This window comes from Astyanax mexicanus, chromosome 21, assembly GCF_023375975.1.
Source record: "Astyanax mexicanus isolate ESR-SI-001 chromosome 21, AstMex3_surface, whole genome shotgun sequence".
NCBI lineage: Eukaryota > Metazoa > Chordata > Actinopteri > Characiformes > Acestrorhamphidae > Astyanax > Astyanax mexicanus.
The window spans coordinates 33,533,059-33,551,213 of NC_064428.1; the positions used below are offsets into that span (position 1 = coordinate 33,533,059).

At 36.0% G+C, this 18,155-nt stretch overlaps 1 protein-coding gene across 2 annotated transcripts in view; it reads right to left on the reverse strand.

Annotated features, from left to right (window-relative positions):
* Window positions 1-11,529, reverse strand: part of ifngr1 (interferon gamma receptor 1) — a 29,053-nt gene extending 17,524 nt beyond the window's left edge. The window contains exon 1 of one of the 2 annotated variants that reach the window (XM_049469183.1): window positions 11,071-11,529. In XM_049469183.1, the coding sequence (XP_049325140.1) occupies window positions 11,071-11,140 (70 nt within the window). In that variant the 5' untranslated portion in view covers window positions 11,141-11,529. 2 annotated transcript variants of the gene reach the window in all.
* Between the last annotated feature and the right edge of the window lie 6,626 nt (window positions 11,530-18,155).

Consider the following 18,155-nt stretch of genomic DNA (forward strand, 5'->3'; position numbering starts at 1 on the left):
CGTTGTATTTCTTCAGAAAGGGAGCAGGAGGTGGAGAAATTAATTCATATTGTCCATTCCTTAATTCCTCTGTGATGAGGAGCTGAAATTAGCTCTGATTAGCTTATTGTTATTTTTCCGTTCCGCCTTAAATGCTGCAGCCCGCTGCCACCTGTAGCGTTATTTAAGGTGGAACTGGAAAGTTAGCTAGTTAGCTAGCTAACAGTTACTGAAACTAACTACTAGCGATCATTTTTATGCTTGTTATGAAGCATTCTGCCATAAAACATTAAAACTACACGTTAATCTAAGGTAATATAATGCTTGTTCTGCCATCTTACCGGTGATTCTCAAACACCTACGCTCTGTGTGTGTCTGGAAGATCTCCGTTTGAAGGGACAAGCGCTATCCCCAGGGTTGCCAGGTCCAACAAAAATACCCAGCCCAAAATCAGTCTAAAACCCGCCCCTCAGAATCGATTTTGGGACATTTTAAATCGATTCTGAATCGTAGTAAATGAGAATCAAGATTCTTATGTGAATCGATTTTTTGGCACACCTCTAATATATATATATATATATGTCTATGTCATTATCAGTACAGTGATGGTGGCACTCAGAGCTGAAGCAAGCGTTATGGGATGTAAACAGTGATTTTTAATAAGCTCCTTTTGCACTTTTTTAAGTTATTAATGCCTCATTTTAAATGTCAAAGCTCTCTAGATTCTACCAAGGAGGTGTGGAGCTACTTTAAGCTGGATAACGGTGGAAAAAGCAAATATTGGGGCAAAATATGCCCCAAAGCGGCTGGGCAAAACGCACATAATTACTGTATTTCAGAAAGCTGCGGGAGAAAGGAGGTGTGCTATTTAACAAAGGTTAGTACTTTTTATCATGTTTTACTACAACAAAAGTCAATTTAACACCTAAGTTCTCCTTTAAGGGACATCCTATTCTTAATAGAGCTCTTCAACTCTTCTCGAAAAACTTTCCACAAGGTTTAGGAGTGTGTTTATTAGAATAAAATGTGTTGGTATGATGAAGCATTAAGAAAACAAACTCAAATTCAGAGAGGCGTGTTGTTAAAAAACGATACCTTACCTAGCAAAATTTTCTTTAAAAATGTTGAAAGCTGAAATGTCCAATATTTCTCATTTTAAAGTTATTAAAGCAATATTATAAGAATTAATAACTTATTTTATTTATTTTTTTTGCTTGTTTTAAGTGTTTTCATCTATGGAAATGGCCATATTCCATTGGTGTTTTTTTTTTCCTGAATTAAGCAAAATCACCTAATTATCTCACTTATAACAAACACAATTAAATGGCTATTTATAAAAAAAAATAAAAATAAAAAAAGGTAATAAAAAAGAGACTAATTATAAGGATCAATGTAAGGTTTATATGAATCAAATCAGATCATTTAAATGAAGATTGATTGTAATTGTAAAAATGTATTATTTGAACCCTAGAAAGTGCACAAATATTACATTATATATTACAAAAGTAGATTTATTTAGAATTAAATAGCGCACATTATATTCAACAGGAAGATATACACTGAAACCCACATTATTATAATTAATATATAGTAAAATATCTTCTAGTATAAGTGTGCAGTGCACAATTGGAACACAGCCTCCTTCTAATAAATGCTAATGAACTGCTGCACTCTTAGCAAGTGTAATTTTCTGAATTTAAGGCATTAAATCTTATTTTCTTCTCTGATAAGACTTTTTGTCTTACTAAGCATTGTGTAAGTGTTAGATTATTTAGCTTATTTTAGGGATAATTATCTTAATTGTTTTTATTTAGAATTTGTACCTTAAAACTCAAAATAAGCACAATCAAGCAGCAATCAAGTTATTCTGATTCTTGTGTCCAAAAACAGGGACTTTTTTTGCTTGATTTAGGTGTTACTTCACTTACTTCACTTCACTTTGTCATTGCTTTTTGTAAGAAATCTTACTAAGGAAATTTTGCTTACCCCATTGGCAGATTTTTCTGCTTAATATACATATATTTGTCTTAATTTGCATAAATTTCGTCCAGTTTTTGCCAATGGATTTTTTTGCAGTGTGGTGTCCCAGTACTATTGTTTTTACAGTTGAAAGTTAGTTTAAAGACTAAAATAACTGTTCTCGCTTCCTGAAATGCCCCCAGATGTGGCGTAAACATGGGTAGTACCTAGTTAAATTCTCTTAAAGTCAGTTTCCAAGGACTGTTTAATGGATGTTTGCTGAAGTTTAGTCATACTGAGAGGTTCTAATCCAGAAAAAAAGGACAGCCAAGAAAAGAATTCACTGTTTTACTCAGTTCCTCTTTAAATCTGAATCGTTTTTTGTTTCCAATACGAGAAGAAAAGACAGACAGTTTTTACTGTGGGGTTTTTTACAAAGCAAGCAGCAGCAGCAGCTCCACAGTCCCCTAGCGCTGCTAAATAGCATATTAGCATGATTTAAACAGATCTATGTTGATTTTAAAGCTAAATTCACTAATAATACATAATAAATTAAATGAAACAGTGTTTAGCATCACATTTCTCATTTTCAAGATCTCTCTGTTCTCCAGCTGAAAGTTAAAGAGCTGTACAGAGCTAGCATAGTAGCATTAGCTAAGCCAACTTAGCAACTGTTTGTTTACCCAAAGATTAGCTGCCTTATGCTACATAAATTTCACTCACATGTGATTTACTCTAGTTTTCTTTGTCTAAATATTTACATGTGCACTTTTTTATATAGCAAAGAACATTAAATAAACACTTTTTTAGCGTATATTAGATCTTTTAAAATGTATGGTGGAAATCAACCTTAAAAAAACCTTATTTAACATTGACTAATAGGCATTGATTAACATTAAACATATTCTGACACTGAATCAATGCTCATTTAAATATTTTGAATGATTTAGATGAAATGTACTCCCCACAAATAAAAATATAATATTTAAAAATTATTAAAAAATATATATATATTTATTTATACTTTACTTTAATACTTTTAAATTATTCAAATGTCTCTTTCTGCACTGCAAGATGACAGTGCAAGCTTTATAAATAGAATACAATCAAGATATACATATTTACATAAGTAAAGGGTTTTTGGTTTTTTTTTTAGTAGTTTTTTTAGTCGTATTTATTTTAGTTAACTTTTTAATCTTGGTTTGGTTAAGCTGTGTTTTTACCTTTCTTTTATAGTTTTCTTTTACTGATTGTAATTATTATTCATTATATATATATATATATATATATATATATATATATATATATATATATATATATTTTTTTTTTTTTTTTTTCCCTAGTAAAAGAAAAGTAGATTAAAGTATACTAAGCATTATTATGCTATAGTGCACTAAAGTCTTCTTGTAGCCACATTATAAATCAGTGTATTTAAAGAGCGCTAAAATGGAACAACTATTTTGTACTTATAATATTTTAACTGTTTAAAAATAGTACAAAAGTCTTACTTAAATTGTGCTAAGCGTACTTAACTGTACGAAAATTGAAGTATGTTCTCAAGCTGAAAGGTACGAGCTGTACAGAGCTAGCATAGTAGCATTAGCTAAGCCAACTTAGCAACTGTTTGTTTACCCAATAATTAGCTGCCTTTTTCTACATAAATTTCACTCACATGTGATTTACTCTCGTTTTCTACATATATACATGTCTATTTTTTTTAAATAGCAAAGTTAGCGTATATTACATATTTTAAGATTTATGATGGAAAAACAACCTTAAAACAACCTTTATTTAACATTGACTGACAGGCATCGATTAATATTAAACATATTCTGACACTGAATCAATGCTCATTAATTAAGTATATTTTTTCAGGGTTTACATGCTTAGTTTTATTATTAATTTGTAGTTGCATTTTAATCATTTTCCTACCTATGATTTTACGATTCTGACTAATTTCTCATTTTTATTTTATTTGTTTTATATCTTATATTAAAGTATCTTATATATCTTATTAAAATGCTTGGTCTTTTTATTTATTTATTGTTTTTCTTTGACAATCCATTCCCTGTGTAATGGCTCGAGTTTAAATAAAGTTTGATTGATTGAAAGTTAAGTAATTGAAACCAAATCAAATCCACATTTAATACAAAACACCACCACCACACACACACACACACACACTGTGACATTGCCCATGTAAGTTGCTTAAGTGTGTACACAGTGAAACCAGTTCTGAAGAATTTGCGTGGGCGATGAAACCCAACAACAAAGAACATCCGTGTTCTTTCTATTTTTAATAGCAGCCGCCCCGCCCGGTTCTTCAGGGTTCAGGCTGTATCATCACACACACCTTCACACACTTCATTACCAAAAGTATTGGGACTCATTCATTGTTTCTTTTAAGATTAAGAGAATTAAAAAGAGTTTATCCTGCTGCTGCTTATTGGAGTAACTGTCTCTACTGCCCAGAGAGAGCTGAACACTACATTATAAAGTGCCACTGCTGTAAGGATTTGATTGCATTTAGTGATGTGATGTGATGTTAGCTACAGAGGCCTTTTTTACTATTTCTAAATTACAAAAAAAAAGTGTTCCAAAAAAACACATCAAAGACGTGTTCCAAAACAAACTAAAAAAAACGTGTTCCAAATTTTTTTTTTTACAAAATTCACTAAAATGTGTTAGAAAAAAAAAAACTAAAATGTGTCAGAAAAAATCACTAATATGTGTTACAAAAGCTCATTAAAATGTGTTACAAAAATCTCTTAAATGTGTTTCCAAAAAACATAAAAATGCATTATAAAAATAATAAAAATGTATTCACAAACATCAAAATGTGTTACAAAATACACATTAACAATTGTTACAAAATACACATAAAAACGTGTTATAAAAATCACTTAAATGTTTGACAAAAATCTCTAAAATGTGTAAAAAAAAACAAGCATAAAAATATGTTACAAAAACCAGTAAAATATGTTTCCAAAAACATTAAAATGTGTTAGAAAAAAAAATGTGTTTCCAAAAAACACAAAAATGTGTTAAAAAAATCATAAAAATGTGTTACAAAAAATCTAAATGTGTTACAAAAATCACTTAAAAGTTTTACAAAAAAATAACCATCAAAATGTGTTAGAAAAAAAACATCAGAATGGATTACAAAAAATGTAAAAATTTGTTTGCAAAAAACATAAAAATGAGTTTCCAAAAAACATTAAAAGTTTTTATAAAAATCACAAAATATTTGTTAAAAAACCTCACAATGTGTTACAAAAATCACTTAAACCGTCATAATGTGTTAGAAAAAAGCATCAAAATGGATTACAAAAAAAAATTAATGTGTCATGTACTAAAAATATTAAAATTGGTTGGTAAATACAAACAAATCTTGTTACAAAAAAAACATGTTACAAAACAACCTGAAAACATGTAAAAATGTTTTACAAAAAAGACAATTAAAAAGTGTTACTAAAAAAACAGCTTCATCAAAATATGTCTAAAAAAGAGTTACAAACATCGAAATGGGTTACAAAAAAAACATCACAAATCTGGCCGTGTCTGGTGAATAATAAACTGTTTTAAAACACTTTCAGAAAGTGATTAATCAGTTCTGTACGGTGGCCGAGAAAGCCCAACGCAGTGCAAATTGAAAAGCGCTGCAAAAGCACAAAACACATCCATCAAAATTACAACACAGGCGCAGCAAATAGAAAAACGCGCTGCAAATAGAAAAACGCGCTGCAAAAAGAAAAACGCGCTGCAAATAGAAAAACGCGCTGCAAAAAGAAAAACGCGCTGCAAATAGAAAAACGCGCTGCAAAAAGAAAAACGCGCTGCAAATAGAAAAACGCGCTGCAAATAGAAAAACGCGCTGCAAAAAGAAAAACGCGCTGCAAATAGAAAAACGCGCTGCAAACAGAACCACAACACAACGGAAGTGAGTCACAACACAACGGAATTTTCCCGGGGGACCTTAAAAGATGCTGTACCAGCTAAGCTGCGTCTTCAGTAACGTCTCGGACTTCACTATGTGTACAAAGGACAATAAGTGGCAAACAAGGCGTTTTGTGAAGCAGAACTTTTAATAATATGCACACAACCGTGGTAATCACAGGTAATAAACATAACTTACTTTTCAGAAGCTTGTTTGCCACTTATTGTCCTTTGTATACAGCTGGTACAGCATCTTTTAAGGTCCCCGGGAAAATTCCGTTGTGTTGTGACTCACTTCCGTTGTGTTGTGGTTCTATTTGCAGCGCGTTTTTCTATTTGCAGCGTGTTTTTCTATTTGCAGCGCGTTTTTCTTTTTGCAGCGCGTTTTTCTATTTGCAGCGCGTTTTTCTTTTTGCAGCGCGTTTTTCTATTTGCAGCGCGTTTTTCTTTTTGCAGCGCGTTTTTCTATTTGCTGCACCTGTGTTGTAATTTTGATGGATGTGTTTTGTGCTTTTGCAGCGCTTTTCAATTTGCACTGCGCTGGGCTTTCTCGCCCACCGTAGTTCTGTGAGTGTTTCTAATCTCAGCCAGCCGACACTCACACACTCCTCCACAGTGTTTAGAGTTAATGTGTTACTATCCCACACTTTGGACACTGTAATACGCATTCCTCTGTACAGGTGATTATAGCGTGGAGATAAATAAAGACTAAGCTCTGGATCTGATACAGAAATACTATAGTAACTGTAGCTTGCTTGCCTCAAGTAAATAACTGTTATATTAGTTAAATAATGAGTCAAATAATGGCTATTAGAAATTAATATATTAGGACTATTATTAGAGTATAAAATATAATAAAATGTAAGATAACATAAATTATAGTACAAAATAAGAATATTTAGGTACATGATCATACATCAGATCAACAACCTGAACTAACACAGCAAACACATACCCTCCATTTACCCACCACAGCAACAATCTAGCATACCACAGCAACCACCTGAATTACCCTAGCAATCACCTTGCAGCACCATACCCACTGTCTAACTTAGCAACTCCAGAGCAACCATCTAGGATAACACAGCAACACCCTGAAATACCACAACAATCACCTTGCAACACCATACCGTCTGTCTACCTTAGCAACTCCATAAAACAATCTGGGATACCACAGCAACCACCTGAAATACCATAGAAATCACTCCGCAACCCATTCACTCTGTCTAACTAAGCAACTCAACAGTAACCACCTGAAATACCGTGGCAATCACCATGCAACACCATGCCCTCTGTCTAACTTAGTAACTTCACAAAAATCATCTGGGGTACCAGAGCAACCACCTGAAATTCCATAGCAATCACCATGCAACCCCATACCTACTGTCTAACATAGCAACTCCACAGCAACCACCGCGGATACTATAGCAACAGAAATCTCCAAAAAATGCAATAAAAATCACCAGGCAGCACCATACCCTCTATTTAACCTAGCAACTCCACAGCAACAATCTGGGATACCACAACAACCACCTAAATTACCACAGCAATCACTATGAAACACCATAGCCTTTGTCTGGCTTAGCAACTCCACAACAACCATATACAATTCCATAGAAATCACAATGCAATCCCATATCCTCTGTCTAACTTAGCAACTCCACAGCAACCACCTGAAATACCATAGAACTCACCCCGCAACACCATACAGACTGTCTAACTAAGCAACTTAACAGCAAGAAATCTGGGATAACACAGCAACCACCTAAAAAAACATAGCAAACACCATGCAACACCATACCCTCTGTCTAACTTAGTAACTTCACAAAAATCATCTGGGGTACCAGAGTAACCACCTGAAATTCCATAGCAATCACCATGCAACCCCATACCCACTGTCTAACATAGCAACTTCACAGCAACCACCAAGGATGCTATAGTGACAGAAATCTCCAGAAATGCAATAGAAATCACCAGGCATCACCATACCCTCTATTTAACCTAGCAACTCCACAGCAACAATCTGGGATAACACAACAACCACCTAAAATACCCTAGCAATCACTATGCAACACCATACCCTTTATTTAACTTTGCAACTCCACAGCAACCACCTAAAATTCCATAGAAATCACAATGCAATCCCATACCCTCTGTCTAACTAAGCAACTTAACAGCAACAAATCTGGGATAACACAGCAACCACCTAAAAACCACAGCAAACACCTTGCAACACCATACCCTCTGTCTAACTTAGCAACTGCACAGCAACCAGCTAAAATACCACAGCAACCACCTGACATACAATAGCAATCACCATGCAACCCCATAAATCACTGTCTAACATAGCAACGCCACAGCAACCACCAAGCGACAGAAACCTCCAGAAATGCAATAGAAATCACTAGGCAACCCCATACCCTTTATCTAACTTAGCAACTCCACAGCAACCACCTAAAATTCCATAGAAATCACAATGCAATCCCATACCCTCTGTCTAACTTAGCAACTCCACAGCAACCACCTAAAATACCACAGCAACCACCTGCCATACCATAGCAATCTGCATGCAACCCCATACCCACTGTCTAACATAGCAACTCCACAGCAACCACCAAGGATGCTATAGCGACAGAAACCTCCAGAAATGCAATATAAATCACTAGGCAGCACCATACTCTCTATTTAACCTAGCAACTCCACAGCAACAATCTGGGATACCACAACAACCACCTAAAATACCCTAGCAATCACTATGCAACACCATACCCTTTATCTAACTTAGCAACTAAACAGCAACCACAAAATACTAGAATTTATTGCGATAATTAACAAAATGTATTACCAAAATGGTTATTGTGACAGACCTACTTCAGAATTCATAATAAAAATCATTATTTTTAATTATTTCTACATAGTTCTAGGTTTCTTTTAAAGCAATACACACTCAATGTGAGGAACAAACGCTTTGTTTAATACCTGGTATATAATTTGTATTTTTATATATTGGATTTTAATGGTTTTGATTGGACTATTTGATCTGGATTAACTTTTTAATCGTAAACTGAAAGTTTATTGTACCCTATCAGTTCTATCTGGTCACACCCATGTTACCTAGTAACGTCAGATATTTATAGATGTTGTACTTTCCCCGGCTCTAGACCAGTTTCTTTTACTGGTAGCTGGTTTAGATGATCTACTCTGGGCTATGCTGATGGTCAAGGTGGCTGAAAAGCTAGTGAACCAGGTAAAAATATACAGTATACCTGTAGGTTAGTTGGTAAAGCAGCTCTTGACCAGTTTTGAGTAGACTACAGCTTTCCCAGACAGGGAAATATTCTCAATTTAAATGGAAATCTTTATTCAAAATGCTGTATAGTCCAAGTTTAGACTAACAAAAACTAACAAATGCCAGACATGAACTAAGCCTAGTCATACAATATAATGTCCATTTAAAATGCAGTGTAATCCAAGAGCAGGCTTAATCCCAGTCTGGGAAATTAAATATATCACTCGTTTGATACTTTGTTGGGATTTAAAGGGTTTTGACAAGACAGGAATTAAGCCTAGTCATGGACTATAATCTCCACTCAAAATGCAGTGTAGTCAAACACTAGTCTTAATCACAGTCTGGATTAAGCCTAGTTCTAGACTATATTTTCCTTTCAATTAAAAATTTCTATTCAAAACTCTGTGTGGTCTAAGACTAGGCTTAGTCCCTATGGAAAAACTCACCCATAATCTGGTAAAAACTCTTAGAAATCACAACACATTCAAATTCCAGAGCATTAAATGAGACATTTCTTCATCACAATTGGTTGAACTCTATTTTAAATGTCCAAAATGCTGTGTAAAATCCCAGAAATAGAACAAAAGCCTTGTAAATCCATTGGCGTTTGAATTTGTTGGGATTTAAAGAGTTTTGACAAGACCAGACAGGGATTAAGCCTAGTTATAGACTAGATTTTTCATTCAGTGTGAAATCTCTATTCAAATTGCAGTGTAATCCAAGACTAGGCTTAATCCCAATCTAGGATTGGAATATTTGAATATATCCCTCATTTAACACACTGGTATTTGAATTTGTTGGGATTTTGAAAGAGTTTTGGCTGGACTTTACAGCTTCTCAGATATGGATTAAGCTTAGTCTAGACGATATTTTCCTTTGAATTGAAAATTTCCATTTAAAACACTGTGTAGTCCAAAAATAAATGAGACATTTTGTTATCACAGTTGGTGTTTTTCCTTAAATCAAAGCCCAGAACTGTCATAAATATCTGAAATTTGTATATATGTGAGATATATAGCCATAATTCTACTCATCAACAGTAGGGTCCCTTTGGAAAACATAAGGAACATTTAAAATGCTGTGTAAGGATTAAGTCTAGGCCTAATTACCACTCCACATGCAGTGTAGTTAAGGAATAGGCTAAATATACCTCGGTTAATACACTGGTATTTTAATTTGTTGGGATTTTGAAAGAGTTTTGACTGGACAAAACAGCTTCTCAGGTGTGGATTAAGCCTAATTCTAGACTACATTTTCCCTTCAGATGAAAATCTCCATTTAAAACACAGTGTAGTTCACGACTAGGCTTAGTCTCTATAAGAAAATGAACCATAATCCAGTAAAAACAACAAATTCAATTACCACAATTGGTGTTTTTGCTTAAATCAAAGCCCAGAACTGTCATACACATCTGAAATTAGTATATATGTGAGATATATAGCCATAATTCTACTAGTCAGCTGTACAGTTCCTTTTGAAAACATTAGAAACATTTAAAAAAGTTGTGTAAGGATTAGGTCTAGGCCTAAGTCCTACTCAACATGCAGTGTAGTCAAAGAATAGGCTAAATATCCTTCATTATATACACTGGTATTTGAATTTGTTGGGATTTTAAAAGAGTTTTAACTGGATTTGACAGTTTCTAGAATATATTTTAGTGTTTATTCTTATTTAAATTGAAAATCTCCATTCAGAACACTATGTAGTCCAAGACTAAGTTTAATCTCTATGGGAAACTGAACCATAATCCTGTGAAAACACTTAAAATCCCAAACAAAATCAAATTCCAGAGCATTAGACATTTCTTTATCAAAGTTGGTGTTTAACCTTACATCAGAGCCTAGAAAAGTCATAAATATCTGAAATGAGTGTATATATGTCAGAAATATATCCATAATTCTACTCACCAGCTGTAGGGTACCACAGGAACAGGGCAGTAAACAGGGTGAGGAGACCCCCGAGACCCCCAGCTCGCATCTTTCCCCTCTCAGACACTCAGCTCTCTCTCACAATTCGCATCACAATCCGGATTCAAGTCTAAATATGAGTTTAAATGTGAGAGGGCGCTGATTTAAAGCTCAAATTCCCAGAGTTTGAGTCAGAACAGGAGCTGGAGCCTCTGCGGTTCTCCCTGTGGACGCGCTCAGAGCGTTCCTAAGCTACTCCTTCCCCCCGCGCGCGCTTCCGCCTGCGTAACGCGCGTAACGACCAGGGACGCCCCCGGTAAAAAAAAAACGGAGGGAATTAGAACATGGGACGTTTCTGAAGTCTGTAAACAGGCACGAGCTCGCAACAGTTACAATAAGATCAAAAGGGTTCCAGAACAGTGATTTAATTCCTGCTGTTTTGAGTGAACAGGTAACTCCCACGCGCACTGCACACCTGAGCGCACGTGCCCACAGGAGGCTCGCGTTTCAGCTCGAGAGATTTGTGTTTTACAGGTATGGTGGCTCCCTCTGCTGGCGCCCACCTGCACCAACCACTGGAGACAAAAACTACGGGGATTTCCTTACCAACACTCACTTTATTCACAAGCTGAGTCACTCAGTCATTTACCCTCATTCACCTTTTCACTTATTTACACTCACTTTATTCACTAGCTGAATCACTCATTCATTCACCCTCATTCAATTACCCTCACTTATTTACACTCACTTTATTCACTAACTCAGTCACTCATTCACCCTCATTCAATTACCCTCACTTATTTACACTCACTTTATTCACTAGCGGAGTCACTCATTCATTCACCCTCATTCAATTACCCTCACTTATTTACACTCACTTTATTCACTAGCTGAATCACTCATTCATTCACCCTCATTCAATTACCCTCACTTATTTACACTCACTTTATTCACTAGCTGAATCACTCATTCATTCACCCTCATTCAATTACCCTCACTTATTTACACTCACTTTATTCCCTAGCTGAGTCACTCATTCATTCACCCTCATTCAATTACCCTCACTTATTTACACTCACTTTATTCACTAGCTGAATCACTCATTCATTCACCCTCATTCAATTACCCTCACTTATTTACACTCACTTTATTCACTAGCTGAGTCCCTCATTCATTCACCCTCATTCAATTACCCTCACTTATTTACACTCATTTTATTCACTAGCTGAGTCACTCATTCATTCACCCTCATTCAATTACCCTCACTTATTTACACTCACTTTATTCACTAGCGGAGTCACTCATTTATTCACCCTTATTCACTTTCTCACTTATTTACACTCACTTTATTCACTAACGGAGTCATTCATTCATTCATTCATTCACCCTCACTCATTCCCCTCATTAATTCACTTTCTCATATATTTACACTCACTTTTTTCACTAGCTGAGTCACTCATTCATTCACCCTCATTCAATTACCCTCACTTATTTACACTCACATTATTCACTAACTCAGTCACTCATTCACCCTCATTCAATTACCCTCACTTATTTACACTCACTTTATTCACTAGCGGAGTCACTCATTCATTCACCCTCATTCAATTACCCTCACTTATTTACACTCACATTATTCACTAACTCAGTCACTCATTCACCCTCATTCAATTACCCTCACTTATTTACACTCACTTTATTCACTAGCGGAGTCACTCATTCATTCACCCTCATTCAATTACCCTCACTTATTTACACTCACTTTATTCACTAGCGGAGTCACTCATTCATTCACCCTCATTCAATTACCCTCACTTATTTACACTCACTTTATTCACTAACGGAGTCATTCATTCATTCATTCATTCACCCTCACTCATTCCCCTCATTAATTCACTTTCTCATATATTTACACTCACTTTTTTTCACTAGCTGAGTCACTCATTCATTCACCCTCATTTACTTTCTCACTTATTTACACTCACTTTATTCACTAACTGAGTCACTCATTCACCCTCACTAATCTCATTCACTTTCTCACTTATTTACTTTCACTTTATTCACTAGCAGAGTCATTAATTCATTCACTTTTTCACTTATTTACATTATTTTTTTTCAGTAGCTGAGTCACTTATTTATTCCACCTTACTTACCTCATTGACTTTCCCACTTATTTACACTCACTTTATTCACTAGCTGAGTCACTCATTCATTCATCCTCATTCACTTTCTCACTTTATTCACTAGCGGAGTCATTCATTCATTCCCTTTTTACTTATTTACACTTACCTTTTCAGTAGCTGAGTAACTCATTCATTCACCTTCTCACTTATTTACACTCACTTTATTCACTAGCTGAGTCATTCATTCACCTCAATCACTTTCTCACTTATTTACATTCATCAGCTGAGTCACTCCTTTATTCCCCCTTACTCACCTCATTCACTTTTTCACTTATTTACACTCTTTTTATTCACCAGCTGAGTCACTCTTTAATTTACCCTTACTCACCTCATTCACTTTTCTAACTTATTTACACTCACTTTATTCACTAGCTAAGTCACTCATTAACCCTCATTCACCTCAATCACTTTTTCCATTTTTTAAAATTATTTTTATTAAGGTTTCCTCCCATTTTTTCCCCCAATTTACACAGCTAATTACCCAACCCACTCATTAAGACTCCCTCTATCACTGGTGATGGCACAACACCAGAAGGTTGAAGACTAGCACACACCTCATCCGATACATGTGAAGTCAGACTCCGCCTCTTTTTGAGCTGCTGCTGATGCAGCATAACCAAGTAGCATCACAGCGCTAACGCTCTGAGGAAAGCGCAGCGATTCGGTTCTGATACATCAGCTCACAGATGCAGCCTTGTGCTGATCAACATCACCCTAGGAGTGTTGAGGGGAAAGAGCGCCATCTACTGTACCCACCCAGAGAGAGCAAGACCAATTGTGCTCTCTCGGGGCTCCGGCAGCTGATGGAAATCTGCATGAACAGAATTCGAAGCGATCTCCTGATCATAGTGGCAGCGCCTTAGTCCGCTGGACCACTCTGAGCCTTTTTCACTTATTTACACTCACTTACTTTATTAACTAACTGACTTCATAATTCAGTGTAACTCGCTGAGGGAAATAGGACAAAAATAAAAAAGAAAATAAATACTGAAGATTGTTACTAACATATTCACTCTCAGTCACACACCCTTGTTTACACCCTTTGTACACTCTCCCTCGCTCTGGCTTACCCTCGCCCGGGGTCTCGGTGGTCCGTGATGATCAGCTCCTGACCCTGCTGTAAGCTGCTGGGTCTCCTCTGATTTCTCTGGCCTGAGTAAAGGCTGTGATTATTTGTTGGCTTGTATAGATGACCTCTTTACCATCATTACACCGGATTTGAATCCACTGCTTGTCTTACATAACACACACCACAGTATACGGCCTGATTAAGAACTAGGTTCTGAGTGTGTGGAGTGTTCCCAGTGTTCCCACTCTATAAAACTATGTATGGGACACCTAAGATATTAATAATGATGTAAAGATTTTTTTATGCTTTTTTTTATAAGTATTTCTAATTTTCTCTAATTTAGTTAGACTAGGTAGTTGCTAGTGAGCTGTATATCCTCCTTCACTGTTGATGCCAAAACAAAAGCAGGGTGAAGACTAACTAGCACATGCCTCCTCCGATACATGTGAAGTCAGACTCCGCCTCTTTTTGAACGTTGCCAAGTAGCATTACAGTGCTAAAACTCAGTGACTCAGTTCTGATATATCAGCTCACAGACGCAGCCTTGTGCTGATCAACATCACCCTAGAAGTAATGAAGAGAAAAGGCGCCATCTACTGTACCCACCCAGAGAGAGCAAGACCAATTGTGCTCTCTCAGGGCTCCGGCAGCTGATGGCAAGCTGCATGACTGGGATACGAACCAGCGATCTCCCACTCATAATGGCAGCGCTTAGTCCGCTATATAAAGTCTATGTCAGTCAGTGGTCTCTCACCAGGAGGTGCACTACCCAGAAGTAGCTTCTGAGAGACTTTTTATTTGGCAGTGAGAATAAGCACTTCAACACTTCTAATATCATGGACAATCACCAGGCAGAGGAGCTCATTCAGCGGCAGACTGCTGTCCCAGTCCTGCTCCACAGACAGACTGCGGAGGTCTTTTGTCCCTCAGGCCATAAGACTATTCAACTCATCTCGGCACAGCAAACTGAAGACTTTTTCTCTCTGGCCACTCTGGTCACAGCATGTACACACCCCTCATCCTTCCATCCATCCATCCATCCATCCATCCATCCATCTATCTATCTATCTATCTATCTATCTATCTATCTATCTATCTATCTATCTATCTATCTATCTATCTATCTACGCCCCCTTGTGGCAAGAGCGTGAGTTTAACCAGGCCACACCTGCAGCCAGTGGTGCATCAATATGAATTGATGTTTAAATACAATTGCTTAATGGAGGTAAACAGTTACATATGCTATATGGACAAAAGTGTTGGGACGCCTGCTCATCCATTCGTTCTTTCTGCAATATAAACATATTAAAAATAAAAGAGCATTGGTGATTTTTGATATTTATGTATTTTTTCTCTTTGGGAATATTTATGGAAACTATTTTCACGTCACACAAGGTAAGAGGAATTTGTGAGTGTGTGTTTGTGTGTGTGTGTGAGAGAGAGAGAGAGAGAGAGAGAGAGAGAGAGAGAGTGTGTAAGCTTCTTAAAGGATTACAGCAGCTGTCTTTTAGTCTTTTATTCAGGCAGATGTGGGGAGACACTAGTCTGGATGTGAACACCAAACGTGTAAGTGACCTGGGGCACTTGTGCGAGTGTGTGTGTGTGTGTGTGTGTGTGTGTGTGTATGTGTGTGCGTGTGTGTGTGTGTGTGTGTGTGTGTGTGTGTGTGTGTGTGTTTTTAGACCTTAGTTTCACCTTGTTCTTCTAGTTCCGAGTTGAACCCAACAGTACAGACAGAAATGCATGTAAAGGATCAGCTCTGAGTGTCCTACTAATAATACTGAACACTATAGTGTGTAGAATGGAGAGACCTACAGCTGTACATCAACTGAATTAACCCACATGGTATTATTAATAATGTACTGTCTATATATATATATATATGGTATATACACTGTAATTAATCTACAAGCTATAGCAGTGTCGGTATATTGAGTACAGAAATTACTGAAAACAGCAAATGCCATAATAAGACTACAAACCAAATAGCAATAATATTTTGTATTAAGTTTCCTTAATTTATACAAGCATTAAATAAACATTTTCTTAATTTTTGTTTATTTGAATGTTGATTAAATAACGATATAATATTGGTGTTTATTTTAGGATTTTGTGAGCCAATTTTCAATGCAGCCGAGCCTTTACAAAATTAAGGAGACTGAAAAATAAGTTTAAATCATAAAAACAAGCAAACAATATAAGGTATTATTAAGAAGAAATAAAATAATTGGAAAAAAAAGGATACACAGACAGGCTAAAATGTAAAGCAATTAAACAAATAGATAAATAATTTGAATAATACAAAATATAAACACAAGAAATAGAGGATTAAAATAACACCAAAATTATAAAAAGGTAATTGATGGGACTAAAATAAATAAATAATTATGGTCAGTTAAGAAAGTATAAAAAATAAAAGGATGAAATAATGAAATAAAAAAAGTAAAAGGCTAAAAGTAAAACCAGTAATAAAACAAATAAAGAGATAAAATGAATAAAATAAAAAAAGGCCGGTCTGTTGACCCGGCTCCTCTCAAAAAGTCCCAGTGTATGTATTATAGTTGTCCCCTTTTTCTTATGAAGTAAAAACATTTTTGCATAAACACACAAACAAACACACACAAATACACACGCCCTTTTCACTGTCAGAGCTTTTTTTTTTTCAGTGCCAATCTTCAAATAGCTGAGGGGTGCCATCAGTGTTGTGGCTACTAATTCACCTGTGGGAGAAAAACAACCATATTAAGGCGGGTCAAGGACGGCAGGAAAGCAGTGGGCGGTCCCTCTATCCCCTCTAAATCACCATCAAATCAATTTAAAATCCCCCCACACGCCACCATCACTATAATGCGCTCTTTATTCACCCCCTCTGCCCACATCCCACACACGTGTGCACCTGCTGGCGTGTGGAGAGGTGGCCAGTGTGCTCACTGATGTTCTGCTGTCTGTCTGACTGTCTGTCTGTCTGTTAGGATTTCAGATAAAGGATTAGTTGATCAGGTTTATCAGTCAGGAGATTCAGGATTAGCTCCATATTTGCTGGATTGTACTGATTCGTTCCCTCTACTAATGGTGATCAACATTTGTGTGGAATCGACAATGTTAGATTTTTACCATATTTTTCATACATAGATACTCTTAAAAAAGGATTCTTTAATCAAAAAAGATTCTTCGACCAAAGCCATAGGAAAAAATGTTTGGTTAGTGGTTCAGTGGACTAAGGCGATGTCAATATGATCCAAGAATGACTCAATCAATTATTCTGCATGCCATCAGCAGCCGGAGTCCGAGAGAGAACGATTGGCTTTGCTCACTTCGCTCACTTTATGGCAACCACTTGGCAAAGGTAGTGTTGCCAACTCCTCAGTAAGGAAAGTAGCTATTGGCTGTCCTAAATGTCGCTAGAAGTCGCTAAATGACGTCATCACCCAATTTGCATAATACATGTTTTTGAAGCTGTAAAGGATTAAGGTTGTGGGAGAGACAAAAGTGAGTAAAAATCACTCAAAATAAGTTACAAATGAACTCTAACAAATGAACAACTTCTATTGCTTTTTAAATAGGCAGTCACTTTTTTACAATAACTTCATTAACCACGTTATTTTTTTAGTTTTTTTTTTTTGTTTGTTTATTTTATTTTATTTTTTAAAGTTTTCTTTATTTTTAAACCTATTATAGACAAATTGTTCAATGGTTCAATAGATATTTAGCTTTTTACAAATAGGCAGACACTGTGGAGGAGGTGAGTGACAGGCTGTGTGGTGAATGAGATGAGTGACTGACTGAGACTGTGTGAGTTAAATTCAGTGATTTCTTTTCGTGTCGAACTGAAG